The sequence below is a fragment of the Ricinus communis genome, chromosome 3 (assembly GCF_019578655.1).
Source record: "Ricinus communis isolate WT05 ecotype wild-type chromosome 3, ASM1957865v1, whole genome shotgun sequence".
In the NCBI taxonomy this organism is placed as follows: domain Eukaryota; kingdom Viridiplantae; phylum Streptophyta; class Magnoliopsida; order Malpighiales; family Euphorbiaceae; genus Ricinus; species Ricinus communis.
The window spans coordinates 29,236,641-29,253,865 of NC_063258.1; the positions used below are offsets into that span (position 1 = coordinate 29,236,641).

Sequence of the window (17,225 nt, forward strand, 5' to 3'; positions counted from 1 at the left end):
ATATGAGCGTAATGAAATAATTCAAAAAAATAATAATTATTAATAATATCTAAAAATAAAAATTACCAAAATAATTACTGCAATAATGGATATTAATTATTTTCAATGATTACAAGTACTTTGTAGGTTTAATTCAATTAAGTTAATAAATAAATAAATACAAGAGAAATGATAATTTTATTTAAAAATTCCATGAGGATTTTATATTATAAACAAAAACATAAATATTAAAAATTATGTCCAGATAAATAAGAGAGATTCCCAATTGGAATAGATTGAAACTTATATAGATTATAAAAAGTACTTTAGTATAATATCTAAAAATAAAAAATTAACTAGTGTAGTGTAAGGGATCTCGATGGGAAACAATAATCACCCATTTATTATTAATCTAGTCTATTTAAGAATTTTTTTTTAATCTTTTATTTAACATCATAATAAAATTAAAAAAAAAAATAATAGAAAGAGAAATAACTATATTACCATAAACTATTAAAGAGATTTTAATATAATATTAAAAAGTGAATTCGGTAATATGCAAATGAGGCAAATCGTATACTTACTCCTTGTTTTAATTTAACGGTTGAAATTTGGGCACGGGAGCTTTCTGGATGCAAATTGCACACGAATTCCCCGCGACCAACTGAAACCAATCAAATGTTATTATTCATTCTTCGCGGGTAAACGTAAAACTGCAAAAAGGGACCCGCCACCGCCATCGCCACCACCCTCACCACTCGCTTCTCTTTCACAAAATCTCGCTGTCGTCGTTGCACTTTCTTCCAGTCTCTATCTTATCACTCTCGCTCCCAATCCATTCAATGAACCCTCGATTTTTAAAATACAACTAAACATAATTCCACTCTCAACAGAACACTCTCTTCCTGAAAATGAACACAGCCAATCTCCCCCTTAAACCACCGCAGCATCTTCTTTTACACTCCAGGTACCCCTTTCAAATCCGCCATTTCCGATTCTACAGACGCCGTCGTATCAAACGAACAGCTTGCATCAGCAGCAACAACTTATTGGAACCTTTCCGGTACTTCCTCTCTCAATTTCCCTCTCAAAATTCCCTCGATTTTCTCGCTCCGATTCTAGGTCTCGCTTCCGGTTTAACGCTTTATCTTTCGCAGTCCAAATCCACTAATCCTAATAGTAACTCCTTAATCAATTCAAATATCGGAGAGTGGATTCTCTTCGCTAGCCCTACTCCGTTCAATCGTTTCGTGTTTCTTCGCTGTCCTTCAATATCTCTTGAAGGATTAGAAAATGTGAGTGAGAGGTTTCTAGAAGAGGACAGGCATTTTGTTAGGTTAAGTAGAGGGAGAATTGAAGCGAGAGAGAGTGGAATCGGTGGAATCATTGAGGAGAAATTGGAATACCAGAGAGTGTGCGTGAGTACAGAAGATGGAGGTGTGATTTCGCTTGATTGGCCAGCGAATTTGGAGCTGAGGGAAGAGCATGGATTGGATACTACTTTGTTGCTAGTTCCGGGGACTACTGAAGGAAGCATGTGTGAGAATGTTAGGGATTTTGTTTGTGATGCACTTATGCGAGGGTTTTTCCCTGTTGTTCTCAATCCTAGAGGATGTGCTCGTTCACCGCTTACGACTGCACGGTATATGTGAAACTATATATCCTATTATTGTGTTCTGCAGCTTTCATCTTTCTTATGCAAGGGAAAATGCTATGAACTGAAATCTACTAGTACAAAGTATATAGAACATGAAGGAATATATTGGAGCATTATCTACTTTCTTAAGAGGTCACAAGCACAACGATAAGAGCTTTTTCTTGAATTGCTGGTTTACTAGAGTATTAGTGTGGCTGTTATTATGACAATAATCATGCCATGTAATAGAGACAAGAAAATGTTTACTCTTTAAGGTTTGTCGGTGGGAAAATTATCTACCCCATATTTCATTTTAAATTTTTATTGCAAGAAGAGGCTGAGAGTAGGGCTTCTTAACTACTTTATTTATGTAGGTTATTTACAGCTGCTGACAGCGATGATATCTGCACAGCTATACACTTCATCAATAAGGCAAGGCCATGGACAACATTGATGGGAGTTGGCTGGGGATATGGTGCAAACATGTTGACTAAATATCTAGCAGAAGTTGGGGATAGAACACCTCTCACAGCTGCCACATGCATTAATAATCCTTTTGACTTGGAGGAAGTTACGAAATCCTCTCCTTATCACATTGCTTTGGATCAGAAACTCACTGGTGGACTGATAGATATCCTGCAATCTAATAAGGTTTATATTTTCCTTAGACGTTTATTATTTTAATGAAAATGCATTATTCCTTGATTGCATATTAGGAAAGATATAAAATGCATGGTACAATGTGCATTACTTATGGTCAGCCATTTAAAAATCTAACTATACCTATATGGTGGTAAGTAGACTCATTATTGATGAATGCTACTAGGAACTATTTCAAGGGAGAGAAAAAGGGTTTGACGTGGAAAAGGCCTTAAGCGCAAAATCTGTGCGTGATTTTGAAAAAGCAATATCTATGATATCTTATGGTTTTGAAGAAATAGAAGACTTCTATTCTAAATCTAGCACACGAGATGTGGTTGGGAATGTGAAGATTCCTGTTCTCTTTCTTCAGGTGTATATTCTGTAATTCTAATACCTTATTGCTCTAAATTCTGCATGTGATTGGTCTTTCACTTCATGTTTAAACATCTAATACTCGTAATTCTATCAAAATATCAGAATGATGATGGGACAGTGCCGTTGTTTTCCATGCCACGTAGCTTAATTGCAGAAAATCCATTTACAAGCCTCCTTTTGTGCTCTTGTGTGCCATCTAGTGTTATAGCAAGTGACAGAGCTGCTGTATCATGGTGCCAGAATTTAACAACTGAGGTGATGAACTATCCTCTTCTTCTTGATGGCATAAGAAGATTCATTTCTGGAATGTGAATAATTTATGTGTTTTGGCATGGAATTGATTCTTAAATATCCTTTAACTTTTGGTTTTTTAAGCTGATGCATGTGTATTATGATAAGCTCATGCTTATTTTTAAGAAATCATGCAGATATTGCCATTACCCCTGGAAACAAATGTTTAGCATCATTAAATATTCTGAAATCCTTGTAACTGCAGATTTTAATGTACCTAATAACTTGTAAAACTTTTGATTAATATAAATGTGAATAGGTTGTATAGCTTACTTTTGAATTGTTAGTGGGGCTATCATCATATCATAATCTGGAACACATACATATTTTGAGTATCCTCAATAGAGAATGCTGAAACTTTCTTCCCCTTCTTTTTAGCTGAGAACTTGGTAAAGTGCAACTTTAAATATAGTAAGTGATACACTGACTAGTATGCATGTGGTGCTTATAGTGGCTGTCAGCAGTGGAGCTTGGGCTGTTGAAGGGTCGTCACCCTCTTCTGAAAGATGTAGATCTTTCTCTCAACCCTAAAAAAGGTTTAACTCTTGTAAAAGGCAGAACAACCAGTAAAAGATCCAAATCTGACAAGTTCTTAGATCTTAGTTTAACTGATGCTAATGGGTATACAATGGATCCTATAAAAGAGGTGCTTGAAGACAGTGATACTGCTGTCCAATCAAGATATCAACAAGATTCTCACAAAATTTTGAAACTTGAAGAGGGATTACAAGAAGGCGAGAATGATGCCTTGCAGCAGACTAGCTCTGTTGATGTGGAGTTGGTCAAAGAGGAGGTTGCTGACACTGGAAGTGGTGAAGTGATACAAACAGCACAGGTGGTTATGAATATGCTTGATGTTACCATGCCTGGTATTCTAGAAGAAGAAGAAAAGAAGAAGGTACTAGTAAACGTTATAATTTGTCATTACTGTTTCAGGTTTAAGTATGCATTTGTCATGGTGTTTCTTCAGATTCGTGGTCTTATTGATGATTCTTGTTGTCTCTGTTTCCAAAAATGCATAGAAATGATATGTGATTGTGGATCCTGACCCTTGTGGTTATGCCATGTATGTAAAATTTTAACTAATTTGTACTTTGCCATAATGCACATCCGGGACGAGTTGAAAAGGAGTTCCAAACTGTCTAGTTTCTTAAATATCTGTTTCACATTATCTGCACTGATGCTATTGTGGAGAGATGAAAAATTTATGTACGTTGAATTTCTCTGTTTTTTCCTTAAATTTTTTTTCGTTAGATGCTATTTATCATCACAGTTCCATGTTGAATATACCTAGATTAAAGTTTTGCTAGACATACCTAGTTTATGCTCACTGAGAACATAGATAGAGCTGTTTATGTATCTTGAGAAGAAATGTGGAGCAAAAAGCCAGGATTCTATGTAATATATGTAGCTGTTGCTGTCTTGTATCGCTTCAAGAAGTTATTTTGGGCGTACATTTGTCTAGTTGCTTACCTTGATTTAATCAATCTCTGAGACTTTATCTGTTGCTTCCATTCAGGTCTTGACTGCTGTTGGTCAAGGAGAGACACTTATGAAAGCTTTACAAGATGCTGTACCAGAAGATGTGCGTGAAAAGCTTAGAACTTCTGTATCTGGAATTCTGCATGCTCAAAACACAAACTTAAAACTTGATAGATTTCTTGGCATTGGTAAAATTCCTGCTGCAACACCAGGGGTTAAGTCAAAGATCCAGGAAAAGAGCAGAGCATCAGATGCTGAAGCTACATCTAAAGATCCTCGTTCTTCAGATGAGATTAAAAAGGTTGATGATTTGACAGATGGCTCTGATAACAATCAACCTGGGTCAGAAAAGTCTGTTAAAGGATTGGATTCAGAGCTTTGTTCCTCAGAAAATGTGCATAAATCTAGTGATCTAGGTCAGCCTCAAACTACGAACAGCCAACAAGGTGATGCATATGGTTCTGGTAGCAAGGGCACAAGTGATTCAGGAAATAGTCATCGAAGTGATGAGTTCACTAAAGAAAGAGCTGATCTTGTTTCTGACAGTGGTGAAAAGGGGTTTGAAATAAGTGCTATGCCAAATGTTACTAGCTGCACTGAAAAGGTAAATGGCAGTGAGGAAGCAATTATTGATCAGGACGGTGGAACACCTCAGCTTGAAATTAAAAGGGAGAGTAATACCCAGAAAAGTGAAGAGAGAGTCCTGAATTCTTCAGGTGATCAAAGTAAGATGGTATCAAGCAACATAGCTGAAGCAGTACCTTCATCTGCAGAGTCCTTTACTGACTCCCAACCCATGGAAAGGGAAGGTAATGATAATCATAAGATGGAGATCAAAGCAGTGCCATCTGTTCCTGATCAAAATAAACCTATTGCATCTGATTCTAATCCCCCTGCCTTCGGTGTTGCTGAGGCATTAGATGCCTTGACCGGGATGGATGATTCCACCCAAGTGGCTGTTAACAGTGTGTTTGGTGTCATAGAAGATATGATTTCTCAGTTGGAAGAGGGAAAAGATGATGAAAATAACACCCAAGACACAGATAATTTTGAGGATGAGTCAATTGAAACTACATACAAGAAAGAACATGCTAGTGGGGATCACATATTAGAAGTGACTGGTACAAATGACGTGGGCATGCAGTCTGATGTTTCAAATGATTCTCCTGTACGTAAGCATGAAGTGAATGGTGTCAACCCACAGAATTTGATGAGTACTGGCTGGGTAGAGGAGAAACCCGCTACGAATCCCATATTGTATGGTGATGATGGTAGTGATGGTCAAGGAAGTACTTCTAGTAAGTATAAGTTTAATGAAGAAATAAAGAAGAATAAATTAGTTGGTGGCAAATTTTTGGCTGATTATGCTGATAGACATGTAAATAGCATTCCATTGTACGTAAGTGCACATCCATATCGGGACTATCTACAGAATGAATACTTCCACAGATATCTTCTTTCAAAGGCACCAAATAGCAAACCACTTGATTTAGATACAACTACTTCTCTATTATTCGACTATTTTCCAGAAGATGGTCAATGGAAGCTCTTGGAGCAACCGGGAATTATTGAACATGATCTTACAGCTGATGATGGTGTTGACAGAAAGGATCAGATCCATCCTTCTGCAGAAGTAAATGATGCAGATAACTATATAGAACCATCTTATGTGTTATTAGATACTGAAAAACAACAAGAACCTGTCAGAGAATATAGCACAGTGGACAATTTACAAGAACATGTTGAAAATGGTAAGGATAGATTGGAGGAGGTTATGCAGTTTGTGAAAATTATTATATTGGATGCCTTGAGGGTTGAAATTGATCGCAAGCTAAGTGCAGATGACATGAAAGAAATGGAATCTGATCTTGCTAGAGATCTTGAGCTAGTGGCAAATGCTGTGTCACTGGCTATTGGACATGATACAGGTAATCTGTCCGTGCAAGATAACTCAAGTATTCAAAGTACTCCTGAAAAAGTTGGTACACTTCAAGGAGAGGAGATAGTAAGGGCCATTTCTTCTGCTGTTCCGAGCACAAATTATCTGGGAAGAGTGTTGCCAGTTGGTGTTGTTATTGGCTCTAGCTTAGCTGCTCTGAGAAAATATTTCGATGTAGGTACCAGGCATGATATTGTTCTGACGTCCAATGAGCAAACAGAAATATCTGGGAGAAAAGATCCAGATAATACCAATGTGAAGAACGATGGCCTGAAGCTTACTATCAGAAGCAATCAAACTACGAGTATGAGGAATTCAAGGAGTAGAGAGTTAGAAGAAGCTGCCTTAAAAAATAAAAACAGTGACAATGTTATGGTTGGAGCTGTTACAGCTGCTATAGGAGCATCTGCCTTACTGGTACAGCAACAGGTAATAATGAATATGTTTTGAAGTTTTACATTATCTTTGGATAGGCCTTGGACCCACTTCTTTGGGATCCTGCTGCGAAATATAGGTTCACACAAGATTTATACTCAGTGTCTCTGTTATTTAAATGAAAATCTTTGTTATTCTAGATGGCATGTTCTCTTCGTTTGAATTTTCCTGTAGGTAGTTCTTCATGTGCATATAAGTTTAAGATGCTCTAAGAATTTGGTATTGTAAAGTTTTTGGACCATCAATTATATGTTGTCAACTAATGCTCATGACCTTATTTCATCACTTCATATTAAAACTCCAAAGATTTCCTCCGCTTATTTTTCTTCTTCCTTTTTCTTATTTTATATTTTTGAGTGTTCTTGCTGAACTTGAATAATTAAATGCTTGAAAATGGCCAGCAACCTGCTAATAAGCTTAGATATGACACCAATACCGCGAAATAACAAGCGATTTTTTAGGGATAAGTTTATAACTTAATTCAGCCGCACAATGTGGACATATGTCATATTCATGTATATCAATTTAGTTAATGTTTCAAGGTCGGTGTCTGTGAGTCAGAATAACTAAATCAAATGCACATCTCTCTGATTATAGATCTATCAAAATGAAACTGATTTACTGTAAAAGCTCCAACACCAATGTCCAAGACATATCTGATGTGTGACCAGGACCATTTGAGGTGGATTTTTAATTTTTTTAACTTTTAACATTTTGTAGTTGTGTGTGCATGGGGTTGCACAAATTTGGTGCTTGTCTACTGGCTAAAAGCCCAATTAAGTAGTGTAGTATTAATATCCATTGCACCATGGAGCTGTCTTCAGTATAATTCATATGCCAAACTGTTATAAATGACCTTCGGATTGGTAAGAAATGAGAGAAAAAATATGGGATGCATGTTAAGAAGCACTGCAATCTCCCTCACATGGATTTAACAAAGTACATAGTTCTGTTTCTGAATGTTATTGTTTACATGTGTGCTTGTTCACTAAAAGTAATTTGTATTTTATTAATTTTTGTCTTCAGGCGTTTTCTTTAATCTCCTTTTCCTTTTCTGGGTTTTTTCCCCTTTTTTGTGGGGGAGATATGGATGCGTTTCTTTTGCTGATTGTTATGCTTACCTGTGAAGAGTCTGAGCAAAGACAAGGATACTGCAGAAAGCTTGTCTAATTCCTTCAAGGAGAAAGCAAGTCTCACTAAGGAAGTTGACAAGGTTGATGAGGAAATGTCTGAGAAAAACCAGAATATAGCTGCAAGCCTTGCTGAGAAAGCCATGTCAGTTGCTGGTCCTGTGGTTCCTACAAAGGAAGATGGTGAAGTGGATCAAGAAAGGTCTTAAAAATACCTTCATATGTTTATCTGGTATGTCGACTTCAAGGTATTAATATTTACAAATTGTATATGTACAACAGGCTGGTTGCGATGTTAGCAGACTTGGGACAAAAGGGTGGCTTGTTGAGGCTGGTTGGTAAACTTGCTTTGCTTTGGGGTGGCATACGTGGTGCGATGAGTCTGACTAACAAGCTTATCTCATTTCTCCATATGGCTGAGCGGCCCCTGTACCAGAGGTAATATAAGCTCCCAAGTGTTATTGCGGGCCACTATTCCTCCCCTCTTCTTCCTCTTTTCGCTCTTCTGCCTCCATCCTGCCTTCTTCCTCTTGTTTTCTTGTAGTGGATGAATAAGCAAATTCATTACTTGATAAGTTTCTTATATGTTTCTTTTTTGCTTTAGTACTCTATTAGTATAAAATATTGTGTTTACTGAATCTCTTTCAATTATTATTTCCTCCAAGGATTATTGGGTTTGCCGGCATGGTGCTTGTTTTATGGTCGCCGGTCATTATTCCACTGCTTCCAACACTTGTGCAGAGCTGGACAACAAGTAAACCCTCTAGATTTGCTGAGCTTGGTAGCATTATTGGCCTCTATACAGCTGTTATGATACTTGTTATGCTATGGGGCAGAAGAATCCGTGGGTATGAAGATCCGATGAAGGAATATGGGTTGGATCTGACAAAACCTCCTCAGGTATGGTTATAATCGAAGTTTAGATTTTTGCCTGTAGCTCAACATAAGATTGAAAATTCAGCCCCTGCTTCTCTCGGCAAGTTGCTGACATATTGTAATGCACCAGTCATGTGGAACAGTAGCAGCTCATTTTCCTTTTTATTTTTCTTTCCCATTTCATTTTCTTTAAGATTTTTTTCTAGCAATTAATGAGTTTAGCTAAGCGCATTGCTTCGTTCAATGAATCTTAGATACTTCATTTATCATTAGATGCATCAGGGACTGCTTATTGTCTTCTTGTTCTTCTTCTTATTTTTTCCCTTTTCCTGGAGAAGTAGTTATAGTAGATAAATATTCTGTGATCATATTTCAGTTAGACAAAATAGTTGAATGTTGATCTCACTGCTTGCAGATCCAAAAGTTCTTCATCAGTTTGATTGGAGGAGTCATGATTGTTCTATCAATACAATCTGCAAATGCTTTGTTGGGTTGTGTTTGTTTCTGTTGGCCTTCAAGTCTTCCAATATCTTCTTTAGATGCCTTGACATTTCTGAGAGTATGTGGGCAAGTAATTATGCTTGCTGGTCAAGGAATCATAACAGCAACCAGTGTTGTGCTTGTTGAAGAACTTCTTTTCCGGGCGTGGTTGCCTGAAGAAATTGCCTCTGATCTTGGTTATCATCGAGGAATTATCATTTCCGGACTTGCCTTTTCTCTTTCCCAGAGGTATTTCCTTTACTTACCATGTTGTCACATCACATTGCCTCTTTCCGGTGCAGTTTCTTTTTCTTTTGCTTATCTTATGGAAAAGTAGAGGACTGGTCTTCCTTTTCTTGTCCAGTTTTTCACCTCTTTAACATAATTGTGGTTAATGTATCAATTTAAATTTTTGGTCAACTGAACTTCTGATTCTGGTCCTTCTACATTATGGTAAATGCAGAAAAGCAACAACTAAATACATGAGCTAATGCTATTTATAATCATAGATCGATTGGTGTTTCTTATTACGAATATCATCAGTTCATTGGAATATGATATTGATATCTTCCAATTTGTTTTTAGGTCTTTGTGGGCAATACCAGGGCTTTGGCTTTTCTCTGTTGCCGTTGCAGGATTTCGGCAAAGAAGTCAAGGTAGTCTTTCCATTCCAATTGGACTGCGTGCAGGGATCATGGCATCGAGCTTTATCTTGCAAGCAGGTGGCTTTTTGACCTATAAACCCAATTATCCTCTGTGGGTAACTGGGAATCACCCATTCCAACCCTTCAGCGGGATAGTTGGCCTTGCATTTTCTTTGATACTAGCAGTAATTCTATATCCAAGGCAGCCTTTACAGAAAAGAGTAGCTACTGAATAGGACTATTGAGGAATAAAGAAGGGCATTGTTGTTGGTTAACAAAAGCAATGGTATTAGAATGCTTTGGTAACTCATGCTAAGATGTACAAGCACATAGAGGAATTAAAGAGGAGTTGCTAGCAGAATGTTGTGTCTAATTGAAAATATCTAAGGAGTGATGATGGCTAACGCTGCTGAGGAGGAAAAGAGAATGACAGGCTAAGAAAACACAATAGAAGCAGAAATCAGCGTTTTAGTGCTTAGTTGGTGGATGTGGAGTCTCGGTGTACAGTTGGTATAAATCTCAAAGGCAGAGAATAGAGAATTTTTACAAAGTAGGATAGTGAACTGTATGTACAAATTTTGGCATCTCCTTCTAGTGCAAATATATACGAGGATTTCTGATTGTTAATGTATACCAGATACCAATCTACATGGTGCATGGCACCTATACAAAGCCTGTAGCAAAGCTTTTAACAGCTTATAATGAATTCCGATATATTACTAATAAAATTATAAGGTGTAAATTCTAGTGTAATTTAATTTTTTTTGTCTTTTTACTTCCCTTTCCCTGTAGCAAATTCGTAGAAATATGAAGCATTCTTCATTAATTTTTGGTAGTCAACATGTGGTTTACCATTTACATCTTGAACAATAAAATCACAATAAAACTATAGCAATATGTACTTGAAAAAGAAAATGCATTGGACCATCGGGCAATGACTCAATGTTGTCTAATGAATGGCTTGAGCAAATGGTCTGTAGTTATAACTAACACTATTTTGATAGAAGGAGAGTAAAATAAGATAAGAAAAGGTTTTATAAAGTAAATAGAGGTAAGATGTTGGTGGAAAGTTAGGTTTTTTAATTTTATTTTATTTGAAAACAAATTGATGGTCAATGAAGGTTTTAGAAAGTGATATGAATTAAAAATATATATATATATATAATCCCTTTAATCTACTAATTTGGTAGGTTGAGATTTGAAGGATGTTGAAATTTTGTAAAAGATTTTAAAAACCTTAGCTTTCTAATCGTTACCTTTGTCTCATATAAGGGTTGGAGATTCCAAAATCTTATAAAACCAATTTTTTTTTTTAAAAAAAAAACCTTCCATCCAAACGCACAAATTGAGTATCAAATTTTAGTCAAGAGAGCACAATTATATTCTATTTTAGTTTAGAAATAAAAAGAATACTCAGACTGTAAAACTTTTGGCCACATCTGTGTCCAGGAAAGAATGTATTCTAGGCCACTTGATTCGCTTATCAACCGAAGCTTTTGGTCCAGAATTATTAAGTTCTATGAAGTAATGTTTCCGCAATAACTACTAATATTCCAATGCAGCCAACCTCCAGAGTCGATGACCTAAGTCATGTATGATTGCATGCTTTCCATGGGCGATCCAAAGAAGAAGTCGTTCAGGAAATATAATATCATTAATATTACAAAACTGAAATAAAAGTCTACTTTTTTTCTTATTTTCCCAGCCATTAGCAGTTAATGCATTAGCTTGGCTTGGAATAGCTTCTCTCGCTAAAATTTGGCATTTTCAAAAAATAGCGTGTTCTTCGCCAAATATAAAATCCACGGTCCTATATATGAAACACTTCCAATAAAACCTTGGACCCATGTTTCTATACAACGTATCTTGATATCTTTTAATCCGATAAAATGTAGACTCTTTAGAAATTGAAAGAAGAGCAACAACTTACTCATTCTTTGCTCTAATAATGCTCTAAATAGTTGAGTACATCACCCAGAAAACCAATTTTATCAACTTTTACAGTAGCAGAGTCCATTGTTGAAAAGCTTGATCCATTACTCTGTCATTAGAAATGATATTTTTTTTCAGCTCTGTCATCCACAAATGCAATGTTAGTTTTCTTAAAAGGAACATGTACAACTCCAACATATAGGCCTATTTTGATGTATGTCGTGAAACGAGATAAACTGTCATTTGGAGCAGCTTACAAGCTCTCGGCTATGGTTATGAAATCACCGGAACCATCTAAAGCCACAATGATATTCGAAGTACATATTTTGGTACTGTAAAAACAAATGAATAGTTGTACAATGATATTAAAATATACTAAAATATTAAAATGCATGGTTTTCGTTTTGAACTTTTAATATGTATTTTGAATTGTGCATTTTACTTTTAATCTCGTAAATGAATCTATAGTGTAGCCATCTCCTTAGATAAAAGTTTCTAAATCATTTTCATTGGCTTATTAGAAATATAGGCCTCTTTTATGTATATCAGCAAAACAAAATGTGGGAGGCGGTTTCGGGCGTACATCTAAGTGTCTTTAGCGACTATGACATTGTAAGGCTTTTCAACCTACTCGAAGACACACTAACTAATCACTGAGATTAGCACAGAAATGTGAGTCACCACCCGAATAATCATCAGGACACTTTTACTAATGAGTGGCTTTACTCAGATTCCACAAGAAAACTTAAGCCACAGAATTCAGAGATAGATCTGAAACTAACTTCCTTATTTGTGTATATTAGTTTTTAAATTTATTATTTAATAAAATATTTTTTATAAATGCAAGCATTTTATACACAGGCATGTCAAGACATCACACAATATACCTAAGTCTAGTTCATTTTATTCAAGTCGAGCCCTTACTTAAAGTTATTAATCTAACTTACTGACCAGTTATGCATAAGGCCTATCTATTCTAGCCAAATTACATGTTATGCTCTTTGGATTCCAACCTTTAAGCATATTGGACTACTTATTATGAGAAGAGCCATTAGTTGTGATTTCAGCCCTAAATAAGTTCAAAACCTAACTAAACATGTCAAGACCCATTAGTCTAATTGATTTTAAGGCTTAGTCCCAGTTAAAGTGGATTAACCTATTAGACTATCAAATCTGTATTGGATCAGTTTTCAGCTCTAAGTCTAAGTGACCCATTTTAATTAATCAATCATATAATCAAGTTTTGGGTTAATATATAATAAACAATAAAATAATAACAAAGAAAGTAAAGCAAGAAAAGAAACCCTAGCTATTACAACTTGCCTATAGCTATGATTATAAAACTAGAAAGGCCTAAGATTGAACAGAGGCCAATAATACATTAAAAACTACCAAAAAAGCAAAAAAATATAGGGCCAGTATGGTTAGCCGATCGGCCCTAGAGTCCATGAGACATTTCGAACAGTTTACCTACTACAGCTTTAAGAATTTAAGAAAAATTATTTAATATTTAGTAATCTCAGATTCTGAAATAAATCGAAGTTCAAAACTTAAAAATAGAAACTATAAAAAGAATGCATACTTAAGGTAGCAGAATTAAATGTGGAAAACCCATTAACAAAGTTTAGACCCTGTGATTATGGTTTTGGTCAATCCATCTCCTATAAGCCTGATGTCGATCTTCTCCATAAGTATTACTAGTCTCATTGTACACCCCTGCCTTGATCTTGATCACAAACCTGGTCCTGCTTCTGTTTGGTGCCATCTTTCTGGCCTCACCAATCAAGCTATAATCACCACTCCCATCACTAGCAACAAGAATGTTAGGTCTCAGATTTGGCCTTCTTGCCACTAAGATCCTGTCAGCAGAAGCCATCCATATAGAAAACCTATTCCTTGGAACCAATTTAAAAAACATCTATTGATCTTGAACACTAGCTTTATCCTCTTTTATGGTCTCCATATATGTAATTATAGACAAACAATTTCTAATCATACAAGTGATAGGAGAAAACAAATCTTGAAGCTATAATTTGAAATCTTTCTAATTCTTTAAATCAAATTCATCCAAATTAGAAACCCATCAATGCAGGTATATTGATTTGTCATCGCTGCACTAAGTAAGGTCTAAGAAATGCAGATGGCCTATAGACGCAGGGATAGCATGAAGATCATCTCTTGTTCAAGTTCATAAAGGGTATAATCTAACATCTCCAAACAATCTTTTAATGCCATTTTCTCTTAAGAAATCAAATCTTGGATAGCAAGAAGACCCATCAAATGTAGTTTTGTGGTGGCTACAGATTTCTCAATTATATCAATTGTTATTTCAAAAATATAGCCAAAAGTAGCAGAATTCTTGGGAATATGAATGGACGAGAGAGTAGAGAAGCATTAAGAAGGGTAGAGACTTCTACGACATGCAATCTTGATAATAGGATGTGGAGTTAGAGTTGCAGGTTGGGTTAACTCTTGTTCTTGTTTTTTTTTTCTTTGGAAACCAGAGAGAAGCCTTCAAAGAATATGGTAGGAGTACTGCTACAATGGTAAACAAGATTACAACTAGTAGCTCAGTCTTATGATATTGAACTATTCATTATTTTAATTTGAGAAAGATAAATTGATTACAAGACCAAATTTAGCCCAATTAGTAATCCTTTAGCAGGTAATAATGAAGTTTTTAAATCGCGAAAAATGCCATCGAATTTGGAAGCTTTTAATTTGTCATCACTCATGGCTTGATCAATCATAAATTCTTGTACGTATTATAAAGTTGTTGTTACTTTAATGTTTTAATTAGAAAAAAGAATTTTCATATGCCTACTTAGTTAGGATTGTGTGCTCGTGTTGTGTATATATACACTCATTTATGAAGTAGGCGTGCGATTTAAGAGTATTCAACACTATAAAAAAGATAAAGTAGAAAAAAAAACCTATTTAATTCAATTGGTATATGAATTTCACGAATTGTTATATTTAGATTATTTACCAATAAAGTTAACACGTTAGATTAATCTCTTATGAAGAATATTTTCTATTAGTTTTACTATATTATTTATTGTATTTAAAATTATTTTATTAATTTATTAAATAAAATAAAAAAATATATTTTCAAATGATTAAAATAAACAATTGTAATTCTTTAGCTTTTCCCCTATTAAAGACTTTTTTTTATACTCACAAGCGATGCTTACATTGGTAACCGTAGCAAGAGAATATTTAATAAATGATAAAAGAACAATGAGTTTTATTTAAGAACTAAAACTCATTGTTTTACATTTTTTTTTATTTTATATTTTAAATATATTATTATTTTATTCAAACTTAGATATTTTTTAGATGACATAAAATACATGCGTATAATATCTGTGATTAAAGGAGTTAAAAACCCATGAATTAAGAAGTCCAATTAAGTCAAAATTGAATTCGATGGGCCAAATACAAAATCGAGACAAGTTCAAACAATTATTTATGTATTTAACTTTTATTTTATATTTTAAATATATTATTATTTTATTTAAAATTATATATTTTTTAGATGGCGTAAAACATACAGGTGTAACTTCTGTAACTAAAGGAATAAAAAATAATAATTCGTAAGTTGAAAAGTCCAATTGCATTAAGTCAATAATTTGTTGATCTAACTATATTGGAGAACTACAAAAATTCTCGAACTAATCAATTAAGTGAAGAAAAGCTTGCTCAATCTTTAAGGCTTATTGATGGATTAAAAATGGAACAATCAGAATCGGACCAAAATCAGTAAAACTTAAACCTAAATTCAAATCAAATCGAAACCGTCAGTGTTAGAATAAATCTTTTAGGCCAGTCAAAACCACCATTTTTAACGGAAGGGCCCGGAAATAGTATCTTGGCGATTTCGGTTCGATTTAAATTTGATTTTCGATTTGACCGATTTGGACCGGATTTGAATGGTATGGTATATAATAAGCAATCATATTTTCTATTTACTTTTTCTTTTTTCTTTTTGTAAAAAGTTTGGACTTTTCAATCTCTTTTCAAAATCTTAACAAAAAGTAAATCAAAAGAAAATAGAAAGGATATATTCACAAACCAATATAAGGAAGCGACAACTTAAGCCTGTACAAAACGAAAGATTTCTCACAATTCTTATATGTCTTCAATTCGTAGATTTATGTTAGCTTTTATATGGCTAATTAAGTATATATTTTTTTTACAATTAATTTACAGATTTGGCCCTACAATTGATTAGAAACTTTCAATCTTTGGCTTGCACAATCAATTTATAAAAATGAATCACCGCTAGCTTCATTGGCAGCAACAGTCCCTCAGTTTGCTATGCGTTCTAACTGGTGGAAGCGAATATTATATTATTGAAAATGTGTAGTTAATATATGATTGTAGATTCTTATTTTTTATATTGCAACTTGTAACAGAATTCTTAGTAACCAAACAACTTTAAAAGATAGGTTGGATTATCTTACATAGTTTGGACCGAAATGACGGATTTTTCCTTACTTTTCTTCACATCCAGTATCCACTTTAAAACTAAAAAAGAAAATCTCATCTTTTTTTTTGTGAAATATCCTTATTTTCCTGTGATAAAAATTTTGTGATTTTTGCCCAATGCTCATGCATGTGTGAATAAATTGTAAGATTATTATTATTATAATCTTATATTAATGACCCATAATTAAATATATGGTCTAGTATTAAATGAACTAAGATAATGATTATTAGTTAATTATGAATTGGACCATTGGATAATGCCCTTGTCTCTACCTTTATTAAATTATACAATAAAGTTTATTACACTATCTATATAATAATATAATTGTAGGATTATTATTGGTAAGTGGGGTGGTTACTTAATTAAATATAGAAGAGGTTAAAGAGAGGTTATTTTTTTGTATCAAGTAACTGCCCCTTTTTTTTTTTGGCTCAGCACATTCTTTTCCTTTGAGAATTGCTTAAAAATAAAAACTAAGCTTTGCGCCGTTGAAAGAGGCTTATTTAAAGCAAGAGGGTTAGAGAGAAGAACAATTATGCTTAAGGAATTAACATCAAGCAAGTCATGGATCAAGGTATTGTTTCATATATTATATTTGTGTTACTGAATTTAGAACCCTAATAGAATTGTGTTGATTTAATTCGTAATTATGGTATTGTGGCTAATTATAGATGTTTCTTGTAATTTTAGAAACATGTTAAGGATTAGATTAAGTGTATAAGTGTATAATTTAATCTAACAATTGGTATCATAGCCTAATCAATTACAATTAAAATACATTAAGATTAGGGTTCATAAAAGAAAATTAAAATTATTTTAAAGTATTTTGAATGAAATTAAAATATTCAAATTTGCACATAATTGTTTAAATTTTATTCAAATTCAAATTAAT

General features: G+C 34.2%; 1 protein-coding gene across 4 annotated transcripts; it reads left to right on the plus strand.

Moving 5' to 3' along the window:
- The first annotated feature begins 587 nt into the window (after positions 1-587).
- Positions 588-10,662, plus strand: LOC8259048. Of its 4 annotated transcripts, none has more exons than XM_015717464.3 (11): positions 594-1,621; positions 1,990-2,266; positions 2,442-2,627; positions 2,735-2,887; positions 3,375-3,821; positions 4,443-6,773; positions 7,909-8,111; positions 8,192-8,347; positions 8,575-8,809; positions 9,201-9,514; positions 9,851-10,662. In XM_015717464.3, the coding sequence occupies exons 1-11, from the start codon at positions 891-893 to the stop codon at positions 10,143-10,145; spliced, it is 5,328 nt and encodes a 1,775-aa protein (XP_015572950.1). In that variant the 5' UTR covers positions 594-890; the 3' UTR covers positions 10,146-10,662. The 4 variants fall into 4 exon arrangements, with proteins under 4 accessions (XP_025012595.1, XP_015572950.1, XP_015572951.1 ...); XM_015717465.3 differs by having other exon boundaries at positions 1,382-1,621; positions 2,028-2,266; XM_015717466.3 differs by lacking the exon at positions 594-1,621 and adding an exon at positions 1,642-1,890.
- The last annotated feature ends 6,563 nt before the right edge of the window (positions 10,663-17,225 follow it).